The 21,838-nt window shown below is 42.2% G+C and overlaps 1 protein-coding gene across 15 annotated transcripts; it reads left to right on the top strand.

The window, feature by feature from the left end:
- The first annotated feature begins 14 nt into the window (after positions 1–14).
- zgc:113149 (uncharacterized protein LOC541363 homolog) lies at positions 15–21,189 on the top strand. Of its 15 annotated transcripts, none has more exons than XM_054793863.1 (9): positions 15–388; positions 2,543–2,662; positions 14,154–14,300; positions 14,921–15,140; positions 15,642–15,736; positions 17,082–17,247; positions 17,308–17,484; positions 17,567–17,614; positions 17,687–21,189. In XM_054793863.1, the coding sequence occupies exons 1-9, from the start codon at positions 188–190 to the stop codon at positions 18,388–18,390; spliced, it is 1,878 nt and encodes a 625-aa protein (XP_054649838.1). In that variant the 5' UTR covers positions 15–187; the 3' UTR covers positions 18,391–21,189. The 15 variants fall into 15 exon arrangements, with proteins under 15 accessions (XP_054649838.1, XP_054649842.1, XP_054649841.1 ...); XM_054793859.1 differs by lacking the exons at positions 15–388; positions 2,543–2,662 and adding exons at positions 2,676–3,291; positions 3,664–3,903 and having other exon boundaries at positions 17,311–17,484; XM_054793860.1 differs by lacking the exons at positions 15–388; positions 2,543–2,662 and adding exons at positions 2,678–3,291; positions 3,664–3,903 and having other exon boundaries at positions 14,927–15,140.
- Positions 21,190–21,838: the final 649 nt, after the last annotated feature.

Raw genomic sequence — 21,838 nt, 5'->3', positions numbered from 1 at the left:
TCAAAATACACGTTCTCAGGAACTAAGTACGCACTTCTACACAGTATACTTATTGAAGTATACGGTGTATACAGTACTTGAAGTATATCCACAAACAGTCCACACGCCAGGCCCAGTTGGGGGCGGTAATGCATCTGAAAGCGAGCTGACCGCCAGTGACAACAGACGAAGAAGATACAAACAAACAATGGCAGCGCTAACATCGAGCTTGTGCGAATCAGACGATGCAGAAGCCGCTTTGAGCCCCTGGCCGCACATTCGTTCCATGTTTGCTTTGCAAAGCACGAAGACGAACGTCCATGTGATGCGCTGTCAGCTTTGTCTGCCCAAGCTGGTGTACATTTCCGCCTACAAGAACTCCACTTCCAATTTGAAAAAACACCTTCAGGTATGTTGGCACTTTTGTCATAAACTTTACAAATGTTGCCTGTCTGTATGTGGAATTAAAATAAAGAACTGTATATTATACATATTTATGTTTTTTTTTTTTTTTTTTTTTTTTTACTATGAAAATGGTAAATTGGTACAATTGAATACAGAAAGTGAACAAACTGTCTGTTGTGACCTGCAGAAGGGGTAGGATTAATAAACGGACGGTTCGATTTTTTTTACATGAAGTTGTATGACATCCCCAACAGCATTGTAGTCCATTAACAGAAATTTAACCCCCACTTGGTCTCCCTAAGAGCAGTTCTGGTCAGATTTCTGTGATGAAGACTGTAGTTCCCCTTAGTTGCTGGGTACAATTAAGTTAACAGTTTGGCCTCTCAAAACAGTATGAGTTGAGAATACTAACACATTTTCTTCACAAAAATGCCTTCTTAAAAAAATCAGACCTCACAAAACGCTTGGCGTTATATTTGTCTCCCGCTGTATTCGTGCGCACTGTCGCCTGTGTATTATTGTGTGTGACGAAGACGGTCCCATCTACTTCTGCAACGGAGCGGACGTGTGTGTTCCGCAGCGGAAGAAGATGCGAGTGTCTCAGTCACATACACATGGACGCAGAGGTGACAGTGCGCAGGGATACGGCGGGAGACAAATATAACACCGTTTATGAGGTTAGATTTTTTTGAGAAGGCATTTTTGTGCTGCAAATGTATTAATCTTTTGAACGCATATTGTTTGGAGTAGCCAAACTCTTAACTTAATTGTACCCAGCAACTAAGCGGAACTGTGTTCTTCATCACAGAAATCTGACCAGAAGTGGATTTAGGAGACAAAGTTGGGGGATAAGTCGCTGTTAATGGACTACAATGCTGATGGGGATGGCATACAACTTTATGTAAAAAAAAAAATCCGAACCATGTCTTTAAATAAGCTCTGCTTCTTCCTACTTCTTTTCGGACATGTTCACTTTTGTTACTGTACTGTGTGTGATGCACTTCGAATGCAACTTTTGTGATAAATTTTCCAAATAAATCAAGTCATTGGCATTACCATGTCAAGACGGGACTATGGATAATGTACATCAGGGGTGTCAGAATAATTCCAGTGAGGGCCACATATTGAAAAATGAAAGGAAGTTGTTTATATTTTAAGAGAACTGCATCTCAGCTTTGTGATATAGGTGAAAATGTATATTATTAGTATGAACTTCACTCTTTGCTTTTTTCCCCCCTATTTTGGTATTTTATTTATTTTTCCCAATATTTTAACTTTCTTCCTTTTAATAATCTTCATAACTTTTTTTTCTCTGAATCTTATGAATTTGTTCTCATAATACTTTTACTTTACTCTCGTAATGTAATAACATTTCCCCTAACTTAATTTCCAAAAATGTCAATTTTATTTTGTTTGGTTTGTTCCTCATAATTTTGTGACTTAAAAAAAAACTTCAATATTTCAAGTCTATGTTACTAAAATGACATAATTAGTATAACATAATAAGTTTGTTCTTGTAAAATTGTGGCTTGTTTTTTCATTAGAATATGACTTTTTTCTCTTAATACTATGACTTTATTCTCATCAAAATATAGCTGGTTTTGTTCCATTTCTGCTGCTTTTTTATGTTCCAAGAATTTAACATTATGTCTATTTTACATCGTATTTTGACTTTATTCCCATAGTATTAAAACTTTTTCCCCCAACCTAATTTTCCAAAAATTACAACCTTATTCTTAGTTTTATTTCTCATAATATTAGACTTAAAAAAAGCATTTTTTCTTAAATATTTCAATTTTATGCTACTAAAATGACGTTATTTTTTCTCATAGTATTACTACGGTGTTCTTGTAAAATTACGACTTTTTGTCATTAGATTACAGCTTTTCCTCTTAATATTTTGACTTTATTCTTGTAGAATTACTGCTGTTGATGTTGTTGTTTTTTTGTGAAATTATGTTCATAGAATGTGCCTTGGGCTGGTTTAAAAATAAATAAACAAACCAGCCGCGATTTGCAAATGGCCTCCGGCCCGCACTTTGGACACCCCTGTTGTAGATACTAGATATTATAGATATTGCAGATACTATAGATACTGTACGTATAAGCACTTCTGGTGAATGTATAAAGCCTCATTGATATTATTTTGTGTCAACAGAGGATTCACCCCAACGATGTGAGCAGGTATACAGACTTAATCGAGTCCCGCAAGAAGAGAAAGTCCTCCTCTGAGGAACCTCCGATGAAGAATACAAGGGTCACCACTGTTTCTCACTGGGTAATTTAAATGTAATTGTGAAGGTAGAAGCCTTAAAAGGATAGTGCCGATTTTTATTTATTTATTTATTTTTAAGTTGTATGACATCCCCATCAGCGATGTAGTGCATCAACAGTGACTTTTCCCCTACTCTGCCCCATGAGCAGAGTTCTGCTCAGTTGTTGTTGTTGGAGAAAGTATTTTCAGCTAGTTGGCTGGGGTCACAAAAGTAAAGCGTTTTGCTTCTCAAAATAGTATGCGTTCAAACGAGTAATCCTATTGCATCACAAAACTGTTGTGTCTACGTGCTTGGATGATGACCACTTTGGCGCGTGAGGGCCAGATTGGTAAATATATGGTCACAAAAGAAAATATCTAAAAAATGTTTAAAAATGGTGCGGACTTGTAATTATCCAGGCTGTAACAACAAGAATGAATCGCCCTATGCATTCCATCGCTTTCCTGTCACGGACATTGCTATCAGGCAACTTTGGCTTCTTGCCATTGGATATAGCACAAGAACCAAAGTGGCACGGATGAAAGAGCTTCGTGTGTGTAATGCACACTTCAGCGAGGACGATTACGTTCCTAAAGACCCAGGAAAGAGGAAGAAACGTATTTTGAAGAGTTCTGCTGTTCCAACACCCCAGGTAAGAACTAGCTGTACTAGCTAATTAGTCGCCGCCTATTACAGCCTTTTTTAGAAGCGGTATTGGTAACGTGCTGCAAATCACAGCCTGTACATAACATAACGTTATGTAATGGCTTTTATTATTAATGACAGCAACTACATGGAGCTATGAATATGCTTCAAGTCACAGAATATATGGTAGCTGTATGTGAATGGGGAAAAAAAAACTGACATACTGTAGGTGTCCAGTGTCATTTGGAAATCAGTCAAAACAACATGGAAAAAAAGTTGCTGTAGGTATAGTTTACTCAGAAAAGGGTTTGATTGTAAGACACAATTGAGCTTTTGTCTTGTGATCTACAACGCAACACTTGATGTCATGTTTTCAAAGGCTAGCTCTCCTTTTGCAATGGCTGCAACAACAGCACAATCTGAGGCCAGTTTTTATTCAAACCCTGAAGAAGTGGACCAAGTGTTTTCTGGACTCCCTCAGTCCACCCCGCTGGAGTCCAGAGATAAAAGTCAACAATTGAAGTTGGTTCTCACCAGCCCTGCGGAAACTGTTCTGAGAACAAAGCCTTCAACATCTGGTACATACCTAGCCCCACCTCCCACCTGGACACAGTCACAGGTAAGAACAAATTTCCATCTTGTTGGGCGTACATTTTGTCGGAATGCTAACAATTTCGCAAGGCAAAATTACGAAGAGGAAGCCTGTCAACCATAAATATGAGCCGCATAAATACACTCCAACACACGCGACACTCCTACACTTAAGACCAGTTGAAAAACTGAAAGAATTTACATTTTGCATTGTTGGATCATAAGGTGGTTCTAAGGAGAGCTTCAAAATGCAAAAATAAGAAATTGGAGTGAGAAACATTTTTGAGTACCGTAAACCATTTATTGCAAAGAAACATTAAAGTGAAATACGCTCTTCATCTGCTGATCAAAAGTTTAAGACCATAGCTCAAAAAAACCCGAAAATCCCCCCAAAATAGAACTAAAACGTTCAAAAAAGGACTCAATAATGACTAGCTGTGCCCATCCATCCATCACCTACCGCTTATCTGAGGTCAGGTTGCGGGGGCAGCAGCCTAAGCAGGGAAGCCCAGATTTCCCTCTCCCAGGCCATTTCGTCCAGCGCCTCCCGGCGGATCTCGAAACGTTCCCAGGCCAGAGTTGGGTGCCACCTCATCTGGCTCCTCTCAATGTGGAAGAGCAGCGGTTCTACTCTGAATTTCTCCGTGATGTCAGTGCTTCTCACCTTATCTCTAAAGGAGAGCCCAGCCACCTTACGGAGAAAACATATTTCGGCCGCTTGTACCCGCGATCTTGTCCTTTCTGTCACTACCCAAAGCTTATGACCATAGGTGAGGGTAGGAACGTAGATCGACTGGTAAATTTAGAGCTTTACCTTTCGGCTCATCTCCCCCTCACCGCAAAGGACCGATGCAGAGTCCGCATTGCTGCAGATGCCACACCAAAGGGAGGAGGTAGCTGTGCCATGCTTGTTAATCACCTCAAAAGTTGATTTGAGCATGCTTAATGCCAGTGTTTCCAGGAGGTTAGTGGGAATGTTACTCGAGTTGGTGAAGATGGCTTCACGGACAGCATCCACTGTCTGGAACTGATGTCCACTTTTTGTAAACTTCCCTTGCCATCCATCCTCAAATGTTGTCAATTGGATTTAGATCAGGGGAACACACAGGATGGTCCAAAAGAGTGAACTTATACCTCTGGAGGAAGTCCTTTGTCAGACAAGCCTTGGGGAACTGCAGCGTTGTCCTGTTAAAAAAGCGAGTCGTTACCACACAGACAAGAGCCTTCAGTCATGAGGGATGCCCCCTGCAACATCTCTACATAGCCAGCTGCCATTTGACACCCCTGCACAACTTGAAGCTCCGCTGTTCCATTTGAGGGGAAAAAGTAGCCCAGATCATGATGGCGCCCCCTCCACTGTGTTGTGTGGAAAACCTCTCAGGACCATCAAGGTTACTTTTTTTTCATGTCATGAGAGACTAAAACTTTCTTGCACCTTCCGGTGTCCCATGTTTGGTGCTCTTGTGCAAATTCCAAACGGGCAATTTTGTGCCGTTGAAGGAGACGAGACCTTTGAAGACCTTTTTTATTCTTAAAAACCTTCTCTCACAGATGCCGTCTGATGGTTATTGGACTGCACTTGGCACCAGTAACAATGTTCATTTGGGCCGAGGATTGTCCCGTGTCATTGGACAGCCAATTGGATCCTCCAGCTTGTGGCCGGTGACATTTTTGGGGGCTACCACACTTTTTTTGTCCTGTCCAGCCATTTATGGCAGACAGTATTGTTGCTCTAAATGCCCTTTCGTGCTCAACAGATTTGTTCTGCCAGGGAAAAGTGTGGTTACTCTTCCCCTGTTGTACAGAATTTATTTGACTGATGTTTTGTTTTTATGCAAATTTGGAGCGGCCGGACCAAAGCAGGAGGGGACAGAGAAGAAGAGAAAAGAAAACAGAGGGGGGAGTGCGGGGACAAGAGGGGCACAATACATAGAGAGACGGGGACAACAGCAACAACAACAATAGCAAAACAACAGAAACAAACAGGACTGCATCAGCCAATGTCTGTGACGGCTATAAAGACCATGACGGAGAGGACAAAATATCAACGATCACAATGATAATACTGCATTGAAACAGTCATACATATTAGTAGTAATACTAGTAAGGAAATTATTAACTACGATAGTGAACAGAATGACAATAACTGTAATGCATACAATTGTAATAACTATAATCATATTGCTGACATCACCATCACTGTAATAAAACCAACAACATAACACGTGTGGGGAAATATGTGGGGAAGTACGTATGTACTGTGAGTGTGTATATGTACGTGTGTACAGGTATCTCTGTGTAAGTGCATGTCTACATGTATATAAATGTGTGTGAATGTGTAATTGTCACTGAGAATGCATGAAAGGAGTGGGACTGGCTCACACCAACCAGCAAGCTCCGCCCCACACAGCCAGGCCGAGCCCCCACCACCAGAGAGCCACCAGGCCCACAGGGGCGGGCAGAACCAAGAGCCAGTCCAGCAAGGGCCGCAGGGGGGCAAATCTGACCAGAAACAGGGCGCTGGCAGGCCGGAAAACCACCAACCCCCAAGACGGGCGAGAAATCACACTCCACAAGGGCAGACAGGCACTGGGAGTCACTCGCCTGCAGGCCCAGAGACACCCCTGCAACCGGAAAGGAGCCCGCCCACGCTGGGAGCGCCAGTGCCCAACGCCATGCCCCGGGCCACCCCATGCCCAACACCCGACACAGGACCGCCCCGCCCAGGGATGAAGGAGGCATCGCCTCCACCCGACGGAGGCCCGGGTGGCAGAGATAACACCTAGCACCTGACCCTACGGAGCAAACCCCCGGGAATCCCCATTTAAAAAAAAAAAAAAAAAAAATAGAAAAGAGGGAATTAAAATAAATAAATCAGTCAATCAATAAAAGCACACACACACACACACACACACACACATCATGGTCGATCCACAGCGTTCAAAGAGACAAGGCTTTTTTTGCCTTTGCAATCAAGAGATCATGAGAGTGTGAATACCTGACAGAAAATGACATTGATCCACATTTTTGTCAAGATTTTGGCTTTTAAAAACCGTGGTCTTCAAACCTTGGATGAACTGATGAACAACCTATTTCACTTCAATGCTATTTTGCAATAAATTGCTTACTCACATTGTTTTTTTGTCTCACTCCCATTCTTTTTGCATTTTGAAGCTCTACTTAGAACCTCCTTATGATCCAACAGTAAAAACTGGTCTTAAAATGTTGATCATGAGTGTATATAAAAGGCTTTGTGCTAAAAGGAATGTTTTCATCAACTGTTTCATAGTCAGACATGTTTACTTTCACTAACTACTCTAGCAGTAAAAAGGTGTCAACAGTTGACAGGCAGCAGCGTGCAGTTATACGAAGGGAGAGAAAATGCAGCTGAGCGATTGTCAGGTCTGACTTTTCCGTGGAGAACAATTTGTGATGCAAATGTATTACTCTTTGGAAGCCATATTGTTTGGAGAAGCAAAATGCTTTACTATTGTGACCTTAGCCAACTAGACGGAACTACTTTCTTCATCACCAAAAAAGGACCAGAACTCTGCTTAGGTGGCGAAGTAGGGGAAAAGTCACTGCTGATGCACTACACTTCAGATGGGGATGTCCCACAACTACTGTATGTCAAAAAATCCCAACTATCCCTTTAAGGCCAGGGCTATTCAACTACAAATTCAGGTGCAGCAATCAGGCCGTAACACAATATAATATCTTGTAAACAAAATGTATTTGTTGTTTCCCCTTTAGGTGAGATTACATCTGACAACACGTACGCATTTTTCCTACACAACATAGTTTGACCCTCAACTATGCTTGTGTGCTTTGCTGCTGTCCAGAATGCATTTTGTTGCATTTTGCCGGTTCAATTTCCTTGTTTTGTTGACACGCAACGTAAAGAAAATCCTTGAGCTGCGGCGATGCTGACCATTAAGGCTCTTATTGGTCGGCTTGTAGTGCTTATTTCTTGTCTGTATATGCCTTCTCAGATCTAGTTAGTTCCAGCTGCAATGACACTCCCCTTCTGTCTTAATTACCATCTTTTGGTCGCAATGAGAAGCTAACCAGCTAAGGCTATGTCCACATGACCCACGGATATTTTCAAAAACGCACCGCAAAATGTCTGTCCACATAAAAACAAAATTTTGGGGCAGTCGTAAACCTGGAAAATCAACCACAGATTACTTGGTTGTGCCTCTTTTCATCAATATAGTAAGATATGAGATGTACAATGACATGTACATCATCGTTAAAATCAACACTCACTCACTTGGAGCCCAGGAACTATCGTGAATGTTTTTTTTTTTTTTTTTTTTTTTTTTAACTCGCCTGTGCGTGTTCTGTTATGAAATAACATTTAAAAATATGAGCTAATGTTGCACATTACCAATGACACAAATCAAAAAGTTCTGTTACTGTAAAAGCAGGGGTGTCCAAAGTGCAGCCTAGTGTCAATTTGCGGCATGTGGCACATCTTTTTTTCTTTATAGAAATACAAAAAAGGCATTACTTAAAGACAAAAAGATGATTTTTAAAATACAAAATATATATAAATTCAGGCCTTTCAGGACAGCAACGCACATGCATGCAAATTAAACACCGGTTTGTTTGCAATAAAATAAATTTATCACTCCATGTAGGAAAATATGATTTATTTTTTACTTTTTATAAAATATATATAAATTCCGTTCTTTGAGTACTGCAACGTGCATGCGTGCAAATCAAACACATCGGTTTGTCGTTTGCAATAAAATAAAAACATTTATCAGTCCATGCATGATTCAAACCGACGGTTTTCATCATGCGTTTCAGGTTTGAGAAATAAATTGTTTTGAGTTGATCTCAGGGGACTGCTGTTATCAATATGCCACTACTCACTTCCACAACAAAGCAAGGAATTGTGGGTTGAGTGTCGCTAGGCTACTCAAGCAGGGTGCTGAATTCATTGTCTAAAAAAAAATGTTCTGAAGTGATTTTAAGCCTGCCTTAAATCGTTCTAACAATAAATTAGAACCTCAGTAGTTTTGTTATTCAATCCATTTTACTAGAGATAATTTCCTAAAGTAACAGTACTCTCATACTTGAGTACAGTCGCTGGCTCGTCTATGCCCTCTGCGTGTTTCTGTGCACACTCGATCACTTTGCGCACGAATGCTGCGCGCTCTCGGCAAAAGGCGGCGGTGTTACGCGCACAGAGTCTGCGCAGTCGCGTTCTTTTCGACACGCCGAATCCTTTGGAGCGCAGCGGAGGAAGGAGGGCCGAGCAAGTCGCCATTTTGCGGGTAAACATTTTACATTTTGTGGCAAGATTGCGCGCACGCTAGTGATCACAGTGGCGCGTCGTGCGTGTTAGTGTTAGCACCGCGGCTAACAAAGAAGCTAGCTGGCGTTTTCGTGTTTGTCCAACCGGCGCAGCCACGCGACACAAGAACGCGTTCACGCACGCGCGCACACGGTATATTGTTGGCGTGTTTACGGTGGCGTTTGATGTTTGCGCCAAAGTGTCTGTGGCGACTTGAGGTGTTTGTACCAAGAGATAAAGCTGCTGTTTAGGAGCCCACAAAGGCTCGGCAGCGACACAGCTGATTGGCCGAGACGGACCATGTGACCGGACATCATTTGACTAGCTGGATCTGCTGCAGCTGTACTGTAACTGTAAACTACTCTCATCTAATGACTACAAATATAATACTCTCTGTCAGAGATTAGTACAGTACAGTACAAATTAAATTGTTTGTTAGGTTTTTGTGTGGGTACACAACACAAGTCGCAGTTATGTCCACATTTTGTGTGTTTGTATTAGTACACAGTCCATTTAGTGGTGAAAAGTCTTGATCACACTGTTAGGGTGCGTTCACACTTCTCATTTTTGGGCCGCACCATATGATGCCACCAAATGTACGTAGGTTTCCGTAGTGCATCCAATCACACACACAAAGGCAATCTCAGAGAGGCGATAGGTTATGTATATATGCCTTCAGTGATCTTTAATGTGAGTAGCTAAACTTAGCCGCATCAAATAGCTGACAGCAAATATAACTCATGGCCGCGTACTTTATGCACTGTTCCGGACTGTAAGTCACACTTTTTTCCAATTTGACGGGTCCTGGGACTTAGTCAGGTGCAACTTTTTTATATAATTAAACATGTTTTAAATTCATACTTGCAGACATGAACCCAGGAGTAAACATTATCGTCGAGAGCCGCGGGAGGGCACTCTAGACTTGTGAACAGTGTTTGCTGTCCCTGTACCCCTGAGATAAAATGAATTGAAACATTACGTAAAAGACAACCGAGAAAGTCTGAACACAAGCAAAATGGCCAAAAAAAGAAAATCTTATTGTGCAGATTACAAACTGCAGGTAGTAAAATATGCAGCCGAAAACGGTAAACGAGAAGCAGGACGAAAGTTTGGAGTGAATGAGAAACTTGTGAGGGACTGGCAAAAAGCAGAGCTTTCTCTTACCGCAATGAAGAAAACAAAGAAAGCTAATCGCGGGCTGAAAGCAAGATGGCCAGAGCTGGAGGAACGAGTCCACAGATGGGTGCTTGAACAACGTGCTGCTGGGAGAGTCTTGTCAACGGTGCAGTTACGCCTCCACGCCCTGGTAGTTGCCAAGGAGATGAATATAAATGACTTTACAGGCGGGCCTTCTTGGTGTTACCGCTTCATGCACCGCAACCGGCTCCCTATCAGAGAGACACGGCCAGAAGACGTCCAAGCCAAGATCGACAGTTTCCGCGAGTTTGTTGAAAAACAGGTAACTGAACACAACGTGTCACCGGATAATTTTATCAACATGGAAGTTTGACATCCCCATGGGCCGAAGTGTTGCGAAGAAAGGGCAGAAAAGTGTGACACTACTGACAACTGGTCATGAGAAAAGTGGCGGGATCTAATGCTTGCATATGTCTGATTGTTGGAGCCTTCTTGGCAGCTGGAGGAATCCGCTGAAATCAGCCTTAACAAAACAGGATCTTTTCAACAAAAAGACTTTGTGTTATTTATTATAGTTCGCTGAAGTCCTCCAGAATGCCAGACCTTTTTGACGTCTGTCTGCATTTATATCGTCTTTGTAAGCTGGTAAAAGTTCAGGCACAGGAAAAAAGTCCTACTAGTATATGTGACCTGGCAGCAGTGTTGGGAGTAACTGCCTTAAAAAAAAAAAAAAAGTGGCGTTTTCCAGTAACGGGTAATCAGACGCTGTCAAACGTTAAATATGGTGTGTTATTATGCACTCCTATCTAACAGCTGTTATCTGCTCATAGAAATGTTACGTTGGCAAACGAGTCGAGTCGAACGGCTCTTTTAAGAGGTTGATGAAAAAACGATTTGCAGAAACAGTGGAACCTCAGGATATACCCCCGGTGAGCATCTTTTTTTGGTTTACATTGAAAATGTAATGCAACATTTTTTGCCTCAGTTCACGTACAATATGTCGCATTTGTAACGTGTTTTAATCACAAAACATCCCTGCTCGCCTGGGAACCGGAAGTAATTGGTTGATTCTGTAGTTCTTTGCTAACTAACACAGATACGCCACAAGTCTCTGCTTTTCTTATTGGTCACGGCTGCAAAATAACCCACCATGGAGCCAAAGAAAGTTGCAAGTGCCAGCATTTTGATAAAGAAGGTGACCAAGGCTATTGAATTCAAGAAATAACTCTTGGCAAAACATGAAGGTTGTGTCCGTGTGGATCTTGCCGCCATCTTTTGTCAACAATCAAGTCTTCATAAAGGTAAAAGTGACCTTAAATCCCTTTAATTCGTCATTTGTATGCATTTGGGATTGTTTTGCTGCATGTAGAACTATTGTTAAAGAAGTGTTTTGTGTTAGCATTTTTGGGTGCCCGGGATGGAATACACTAGGTCCCCAACTTACGAACACAATTGGTTCCAGACGACCGTTCTTATGTTGAATTGTTCTTAAGTAGGGGAAAAGGTAATATTACCAATGATATAGGTACTACATGTACGCGTATACATACATACAGTATATGTGTATGTATGTAAATATGAGTTTGGATGCCGTAGTAATATTAAACGAGGGTAATAAATGAAAAAAACTAATAAAAATGATATAATAATACGTAATGATAAATGTTATTTACCTTTGAAGATTTGAAGAGGAGTGGCGAGCATACGTCGTTGTGGAGGAGTTGGAGGAGGAGATATTGAAAAAAAGGACAAGTGGTCGTCGTGGTTAGACTCTTCTAAAAGAGGTAGTGTTCTGTGGGTGGTGTACAATTAAGCAGGCCTATTAACTCTTCATAAACTTTAATCACACGCTCTGTCTGGGTTGTACAATTTAGCTTTCCATTTAGCTTTACACTGTATCTCCCCAGCGTCTAACTCTTCCTCTGTTGGTCCCATTAGGAGTGTCACATTGCCCTCTACTGGTCAAGCATGTACAGTAGCGGTATAAATACTGATTGAGCGACTGACTACAAGGCAAAATAAAATAAAATATAGACCAGTCGGCTTGTGTTCGTATCTGCGAATGTTCGCTAGTCGGGTGTTCGTAAGTTGGGGACCTGACTTGGAGTGTAATTGGATTTCTATTATTTCTTAGCAGAACATTTTTTTTGGTTTGAGTCAGACCTTCTGGAACGTATTAATGACACTTACCAAGGTTCCACTGTATAAGAATGTAAGATATAAGACTATTCAAACTGCAACTGGCAATCTGTTCTCATTGATGACTTAAAAGGGCCGTTCAAAAGACTCGACTCGTTGATGAACGTCACATCAACAGAGCTTGATGCATCAATATCGAGCTGCAGCGGCTTATCGGGTTAAAACTGTTATTTACAGGATGGAAGTACAGGCACCACTTGGTCATTGATGTAAAAGTCAACACCACACATGCGAAGTGTACATTGTGTTCCGCATCCGTTGTAACTCTAATCCACGGGTCTCCACCCTTTTTCCCCCCACCCCTGTGAGCTAGCTTTTTTCTATTATGTGGAATTTTGTCATTACATGGAGACATAATGTCTGAATTAAACGGCTCTAAAAATATGAGGAGTTGAAGAAAAATGTTCTTTCACTTCTTGGTGAGCTACTGGTAACTCCTGAGCTACAGGTCGGAGACCCCTGCTCTAATCTCATAAAACCTCTCAACGGCACTACAAAGCTAAATCCTAATTCTTTGACATATTTGAGGGTTTTTAAGTAAAATAATTGTGTTCCCTGATAACTAATTACATTTAATTCCATCACTAATTTAATTGCTTTTTTGACAATGACTATAACTAATGATTTTCTGCCCAACACTGCCCGGATGTCATGTTGTTTTGGAGGCGTGAGTTTGTCGGACAGTGTACGCCATCTGTGCAACTTTTAAGCGTAAGCTTATCTGAGCATCATTTGGTCCTGTGAACGTTAACTGACCACCAAGTACCGTATTTTACGGAGTATAAGTCACACTTATTTTGTCATAGTTTAGCTGGCCCTGCGGCTTATTGTCAGGTGCGACTTACAGTATATCAAAATATATCATTTAACACTTGCTGCCTTAGAGTTACAGTGGGGTGGTGTTTTTTTATTTTGGCGACACCTAGTGACCGCAGTTATTCATTGAGTTAAGCTTGTGATGCAGTTAGGCACATATTGAGTGATACAGAGCATACTGGGCGATTTTTGTTACAGAATACTTTCTAATACTCATTTCTGTATGTCTTTAAGTAATGTGCAATTTTGTATGAAACCTGTGTGGATTGAGAAGTGTCATAATTAAGACAATAATGTTTGGTTGGAGGTTTTGGCAGCTGCGTTGTTAAACAAGTACGTTTTTATTGTATCCATATACTTAAAAAAAATTTGACTTATTTCAGCAATTGTAGCTTTAATTTGTCTCCTTGTTGGTGTGAAACCCCTCCTTCTGTCTTTGTCGACTTCTGTTGGGAATTTAATGTTGTTAGGAGCGGTGCCATGACACTCCTAGAAAAGCTCACTCATTCTAAATACCAGAAAATGTGACTTATAGTCCAATTTATGCTCTTCATGACACATTTTTTAACTGATGCGACTTATACTCCGGAAAATATAATTTTATACATATATATATATAATTTTTTTCCGGTCCGGACCAGTGTGAACGCACCCTGAAGTAACAATTTCTCCACTAGACTACACTTTTTATCATCTTGCACCATGCATTCCTAATTAGGACTATAAGCTAGGTTGATGTGATCACAATGACACGCAAGTCAAGGAGTTGGAGCGGCCGTCATCACTAACCTTGGCATGTATGTTCATGTGTATGTCATCAGAAGATGGGCCCAAAAAGAAAACAAAGTGTGGAACAAAAACGCTTGGCCAGCCGAGTGAGGATGCGTGCGTACAGAGCTCGACAAGCCTTCAAGCGTGCTGCTGCTGCCAACCATTTGTTTTTGCAGAGACTAAACTTTGCTGCTAGTGTGAGTTTTACGTTACACACTATATGGCTCATGAGTTAGATTTTCATCACAGCTGTAGATGTGATCACTGATTTTACGTGTTTCTTTCTATTATGTGACTTGTCAGTATGCTATGAGGGTCATTTATGTCCTTATTGTTATACCTAGTTGTGAAGGAGGACAGTGATGGACAGTTTTATCTACCCATTACCCAAACAGTTTTTTTTTTTGGTCCATGTTCATGTCAACACACGTCTCCAGTGGACAGTAGACATGCCGTTGTCATTGTATGTAGTAGGGATGCATGAAAAATCTGGATCTTCCCATGTAATTTGTAAATATGGATGATTTTTCAGCATTCTGCTTAATGAGAAGTCCCCTGTGAATTGTCCCTCTGGCCATTGGAAGTTTCTGAAAAAGCAGACCAAAAGAATGAGGAGTCTAACAGTAATAATTATTATAAAAAATTGTACCAGAAAATTGCTGAAAATCCGGATTCATATTGCAGAGTCGTGCAGCCCTACTATGTAGACATACTGTATGTCCACTTCATTAGGTACAGCTGCACAAGCTGTTTCACCCAAGTAGACTGATCTTGTGTGATGCACGTCGAGTTTCATTCAGCCGTGCCTTTGCCTCAGGAGCAGGAAGATCTGGTGGGAGGCGACAGCGACTGGATGCCAAGCCGTGCAGACTACGAGGTGGACACCAGCGTGCCAGCCATGTCGACCTCGTGGAACGAGGAAGATGATGACTTCAAGGTGGGAGGAGCCAGAGGGCTGAGGTCCAAGCCGAGGTTCTCCTTCTCGGAGGTCAAACTCCTGCTGGAGGCGGTCAGAGAGAACCGATACATCCTTCTCAGTGAGTAGGACATCAAATAATGACGTTCGTATCTGCAGGTTTGTTGGATTGGTATGGTCGTGGGTAAATACAATGTATCCCACCTGGTGGATTTTGTCATACACTAAAAATTGTCCATAGGTATGAATGTGAGCGTGAATAGTTATTTGTCTATATGTGTCCTGCGATTGGCTGGCGACCAGTCCAGGGTGTACCCCGCCTGTCGCCCGAAGTCAGCTGGGATAGGCTCAGCATACCCCCGCAAACCTAATGAGGAGAAGCGGTATAGAAAATGGATGGATGTATTCCAATACACAAGTGAACGACAATATAACAAAATAAAATGTTATTTCTTAGGAAATACATGTAACTGTTTCTTAAAGCTGGTAATGTGAAAATTGGCCCATTTGGAAGGAGGAGTTATCATATACTGTATGGACCTTCAGGACATCTGATGTGATTTTATAAGCAAACAAAGTCCTAAAGGGACTCAGTGTGACATGTCTTCATCCTGTCCTTCAGGGAAGTTTAATCATGGCGTGTCATCAGAAGCCAAGAAACAGAAGTGGGCAGAGATCACAGACCAGATCAACAATCTGGGGCAGAACTACAGAGAGGTGATGTATTACAATTACAAACAAAAAACATTGTACACTCTCATGTATAGTCATGGAAAAAAAAAAGATTAGAACACCCTTGTTTCTTGAGTTTACTTATCCATTTTAATGCCTGGTACAACTAAAGTTACCTTTGTTTGGACAAATATGATGATAACAAATATAGCTTATAAGAGTTTAATTTAATTTAAGAGCAACTTCCATGGTTTTCTTGATAACCAAATCACTTGAGTTCTTACATAATAGCTATAGCATTGTACTGCTGAAAGATGTAACTCTTATGAGCTATTTTTGTTGTCATTGTTATATTTGTCCAAACAAAGGTGCCTTTAATTGTATCAGGCATTAAAATGAACAAACTGAAGAAACAAGGGTGGTCTAATATTTTTTTCCATGACTGTACATGCGGTTTATCATTTCTGTTCGTTCTTCGAAAACTATCAAGCCCTCTTTCTAGATTTCTCGTGCAACATGAAATAAATGGACAAGACACAAATATAGTAACCCCTCATTTATCGCTATTAATTGTTTCCAGAACCAAGGAGGAGGGTTCCTTTTATAAATTTAATATTTTTGTAGAAAACGTTTACGACCTTGTAAATATGATTTTAACATTATTAGAGCCATCTTGACATGAAATAACACCCTTATAGTCACCTTTACACTTGTATTAGCCAATATAGCAGACATTAAAAGAAAATAAAAAAAAATCAAAAGACATAAGACTTGTGCTCCTATGTGTTCCTGTGCATGGGGAGCCGAGGGGGGGTGGACTGGAAGTGACGTCGATGGCTCAGAGTTTCGATTTAGCTTTGCGTGGGTACGGCTGCAACAGTTGTCTTAGGGATTGTCTTCCTGGTGCTTGTGTGTCTCACTCAACATTACAGTAACATTACTGACACCAAGAAAATCAGTGTAGAATACTACATGTCACATCTTTCAATGCACCTTCTCAATGCGTTGATTTAAAAAATGCTTAATTTAGGGAAATACACTAAGTCCCCAACCAACGAACACAATTGGTTCCAGACGACCGTTCTTAAGTTGAATTGTTCTTAAGTAGGGGAAAAGGTAATATTACCAATTATATAGATACGACATGTACGTGTATACATATACAGTATATATGTATGTATGTAAATATGAATTTGGATGTAGTAGTAATATTAAACGAGGATAATTAATGAAAAAAACAAAAATAAAAATTATACGTAATGATAAATGTTATTTACCTTTGAAGAGGAGTGGTCGAGCAAGCCGGCAAGGGATTACTGTGCTGTATATTACACTGATCTGATCCAGATTTCACATTTGACAACAATTTCAATGTGTTTTTCTCTAATAGGTGCGTCAGATCATGAAGAAATGGGCAGACCTTAAGTGCGATGGCAAGCGACGCCTCCTGGCCCTCCACGCCCCCAACGGCTCCGCCGAGAGGAGACGAAGGAAGTCGTCGTTGGGCCCCGTGGAGAAGATGGTCCATGAGATCCTGCTCTTGAGTCCCAAAAGAGGTGAGGCACCATCTTGGCATTGGCGGTCACTCAACTCATGAAGTTGTGCTTTGTTGTCAGAAGGCAACAGTGACGTGAACTTGGGAGGTGAAGATGAAGATTCAAAGTTATCCATGGAGCAAGGAGGCAACATGAGCCCTTCCTACCCCTACCCTGCGCCCAATAGCACCCTCGCCCTTCCTGGAGGACTTTCCTTGGACTTCTCTCCTCTGTCCTCGCCGGAGAAGGAACACAGCGGTAAGTCCACCTCAGAGGCCAAATCGAAGGGTGCACCATGTCTCTGCTGGACCTTCAGCACCTTTCTGTCTTTGCTTTCTAGGCGACCCGTTCCATTCATCATCCGACTTTGACCAGCAGGAGGATGCTGGTAAGGGGGGTGGTGGAGGAGGGCCATGATGCTCCAAAAGGACCATTTCATGTCTTTCTTTTTTTCCCCCAGAACCTTCCATGGACTTTGACGACAATGACAACTCCACCTCCACCTTTTCCTACCGGTCCTCCTTCCTCCCGCCCACTGACAACGCGCAGGCGAGTAGCAAGCCGATACAGACCTACTCCAGAAACCAGAACTACAACGCGACCACCTCAAAAGCGCACGGACCCCCCCTTTTTGAGTCGGACGCTGCCTCGTCTCCTGCTGCGCCTCTGCCATCGTACTCTCCCTCAGGCGCCAACATCCGTGCGTGCACCTCCTCTTCGTCTTCCCCACTGGCCCCGCCCACCACCTCCTTAGCAGCCAATGGCTCCTCTCAGCCTATATCCTCCTATTCCAGCATCCCGCCACCTTCTAATCATCTCGCTTCCTCTCACATCAAGCACGCTCAGGCCTCAGACCAGACCCAGCCGGACCACCTCCCGTCAGGTCACAAGGCCCAGTCCCGTGTGGCCCAGCTGGCGTGTCTTAGCGTGCAGCAGCAGCGGGCAACCCGGCATCTGCTCTCCTCCGTGTCTCGCTCGCTGGAGACGTTGGCCCAGTCGGTGCAGCTGTTGGTGGAGAGCCAGCAGGAGTTTGTCCAGGAGTCGCTGCTCCTGCAGAGGGAGACCGTAGACATCCTGAAGGACTTCTCCAACACAGCGCTGACCATGATGCGTGACAAGTCCAACAGTGGACAGGCTCGCCATCCGTCAGCTTCGAACATCTGAGGAAGTGAGATGGTTCTGTGGCCGGGGTCCATTATGGTCCCCTCCTGTCACGTGTCTGTTGTGGTGGCGGCGGCAGCCACACAACAAAGATGGACATCAGCATTTCCCCCGCAAAGACAACCACCCTGGATCTTGGTTTTCCATTATGAGCATTGAACTATGGAGGGACCATTGTGACCCGACTGTCGGGGGGGGCTGAGCACCACGCAAAGCCGAGACACACATTGCAGGCGGCCATCTTACCTCGTTGTGAGCAACTGTGATGTTGACTCTTGGACTCATTGTCTTCCTCACGAAGTCTACAGACGGAGAAGGAAGCACTATATCATCAGAACTGCCAACATTTTAGTGTCACATTTTACACTAGTCAAAGATCCTCTATGTGACAGGAGCACTCTGCTGTTTTTAAGGACCTACTTCAAAAACGCTAGTCAAAGATCCTGTATGTGACAGGAATGTTCCGATGTTTTTAAGAATGTTCTGCAAAAAAAAAAAAAAAAAACACTAGTCGTCAAAGATCCTCTCTAGGACAAGAATGCTCTGTTGTTTTTAGGAATCTGCTGCAAAAATGTTAGCAAGTAAATTTTTAACTGCCCTAGGGGGTTGGTCTGATGTCCTTCATGCAGGCCGCCCATTGAATAGCCCTTCTTGAGTACATGAACGTAAGCTCTGGATCCCGTTTCTCTCGCCTTTGGCTTTTCACAATGTCTTGATTGTTAGAGAGTATATCATTTCACCCCCTGATCTCTATGGAAATATCAACAGTGCAGAAAATGCAGCATACCAGATAATCATCTTTGATTTCCGAACACATGGCCATTCAGCATGATAGTCACCCTTGTACTTGTAATATTTCTTCTTGGAAGCCATTTCCATGCAGGCACATACAAGTATAATTCATGTTAGTGCACCTGCTGATGTTGTCGAGTTAGCTAGTGGCACTCTGTGCACTCATAGGCGGCATACAGAGCTGCCCGCCGGGAATGCGGCTTTTTATTTTTGGTTGTTTTTAATCCTGCATCAATCCTGAGTTTACACTATTTATTTATTCCTTTCACAATTTGATTGACAAACTTAATATCTTATATCCACACGATCCAGGAGATTTTTAACTTCAGTCGTGATGTCGGGACACAGTGGCAATTTCCCAAAGTCTCTCTCCCTCCTCACCGGTTTCCTCGTCACCAATCAGATGTTTTGGAGGGAGATTTGATTTTTTTTTTTTAGGTTAACTGACATATTTTCCATGTTTCCTTTTTCTGCCTTTAGCTTGTTGGTAAAGGATTTTGGACTGTCCAATTACTCAACATTTTCCACATACAATCTGCCGACATGCCTCTGCCAGGCACCTGTGCTCAACACATTTGCGGGAAAGCTTGGGGTGACCCTGGTACTGGATGCCCTTGGGTTTTTCCCCAGAACCAGCATTGATGGGAAATCCATCAAATCCTTTGTTGAAAGCCTAAGCGTCTGTTAGATTAGCTTTCTGGAAAAGCATAATTTGGACATCCCTAAGAGTTGAAGCAGGCAGAAACAAATACCGCAGCAAGCATACAATCAACACCCAATGGAGGCGAACACCATCTTAGCCAAAAGACACAGACTGGCGCTGACCATGCTCTTCGCCATCCATCAGCCTTGCGCATCTGAGGCAGTGAGACAGTTCTGTGACTGGAGTCCATTATTGTCCCCTCTTGTCACATGGCTGTTGGGCTGTGCATGGACCTTTGGTCTACTGCTGGACTCAAAATAGTTCATTATGAGCATTGAATTATGGAGGGACCATTTATACCTGACTGTCTGGGGGCTTACCTCGCTGTGAGAGTTGACTCTAGGGAGTATTTTCTTATATCGATTTAATTTGAAGCTTGTTTCGAGTGATCGGGCAGACCCCAGACCGACCAAATCAATATGAACCATACACAAATTGTGGTTTGGTCCGCAAAAATGTCGTTCACTGTTTTCCAAAGTCAAAGCTGATGTGTGTGAATATCTCGTTTCGGAATTCTAAAAATATTTACATTTGAGAGGCTGAGGATATTTACATTTTTAAATAAAAAAACGATTAATTGAATAACAATTGTTAATTGGACAATGGATTCATTGATTAATTGCTGCAGCTTTAGTTGACTCTTTGAATCAATGTCTTCCTCACACAATCTGCAAACAATGAAAGAACTCTGATATTATACCCCCAGTAGTCCACCTACAGAGGTAGGACGGCTCCTGTGTGAAAGGGTAGTCCGCAATAGCCAGCATACGATGAGTTAACACCTGACGCAGTTATGTTGAAACCAGTTTTTATATGTCAGACCGCTTCCTTCATGGGATTTAAAAGAAATGACAGATTTGTCTAACAGGAGAAGCCGGTGCAGACATCGTGACACATCTAATTATACGATTGCAGAATGCCGCGTCGCTGTGTGAAAGGCACAGGCGAATACATGCCAGATCTACTGTTACGGCTCTGATGCGCTAATTATGTGGGATTTCCGTGTGGAAGTGCTCGTTCGCAAGAAGGTTGTGTGTGTGTGTGTGTGTGTGTGTATATCAGGAGACAAACACACGTTCCAGTTAACCAATGATGTTCAGTCAGTTAGTATGATACAATAATATCTAATTGATTGTGATGCTTATAGCAAAGCTAGCAGTGCTCATGTTGGTTTGGAAGCTCATTCCAGCACTGTCCTGTTGATTATGCTGTAAAAGTCCAAATACTTTGTTCTGTTAGGCAGTCCACTTTGATTGCCTTCTGTTTGCTCCTTTACAATAAAAGTCAGTGGAAACGCCTGCATAATACACACTTACACAGTTGTTTATATGTTCAAAATGGATTATTTTGCAGTATAAAAACGGTGGCAATCTAGGCGTTGCAATGCATCTAGTCTCCACAACCCCCGGGGAGTGTGCTGAAAAGTGGACGAAAACACTGCAGCCCAGGCTTTGGCTAGTAATATTACCAGGGAGAATCCAGAGCCATCCTGATGTCAACACTTGGCCTTCCCGGTGAAATACGTAAACGGACAAAGACAAGTGGTTAAAATGAAAGCAGTGTGCCATCAATGTTTAGTAGTGGAACTGTGGAATGGGGCTGCAAGCTGAAACTAGTGATGTTGCAGTTAAGCCAATCAGGAACATTACTAAAAATACAGCCATAATTCACATGGTTAGTGTTCCACGTGTCTAAATCTTCCTAAAAAGAAAAGCTGGAGGCCAGGGGTGTCCAAAGTGTTTCTTATGGGCCCTCTGCAGCATGTAAAAATAATTTTCATTAGATTTATTTAATATGACTATGAATGTCCGATATAATTGGCATAAAAATAAAATATCTGTATTGGTTTTTCTGCCAATAACGGTGAGCGGCTGATGACGTCATCTACGCTGCTACAAGCTTGCTTGCTAGCGCAGCATGTCCGCGGTCAGATTTTATTTTGAAGTTTGGCCTTTG

This window comes from Dunckerocampus dactyliophorus, chromosome 12 (genome assembly GCF_027744805.1).
Source record: "Dunckerocampus dactyliophorus isolate RoL2022-P2 chromosome 12, RoL_Ddac_1.1, whole genome shotgun sequence".
NCBI classification, from domain to species: Eukaryota; Metazoa; Chordata; class Actinopteri; order Syngnathiformes; family Syngnathidae; genus Dunckerocampus; species Dunckerocampus dactyliophorus.
The sequence above is the reverse complement of the archived record's forward strand: the minus strand, read 5'-3'. Positions and strand labels throughout refer to the sequence as shown.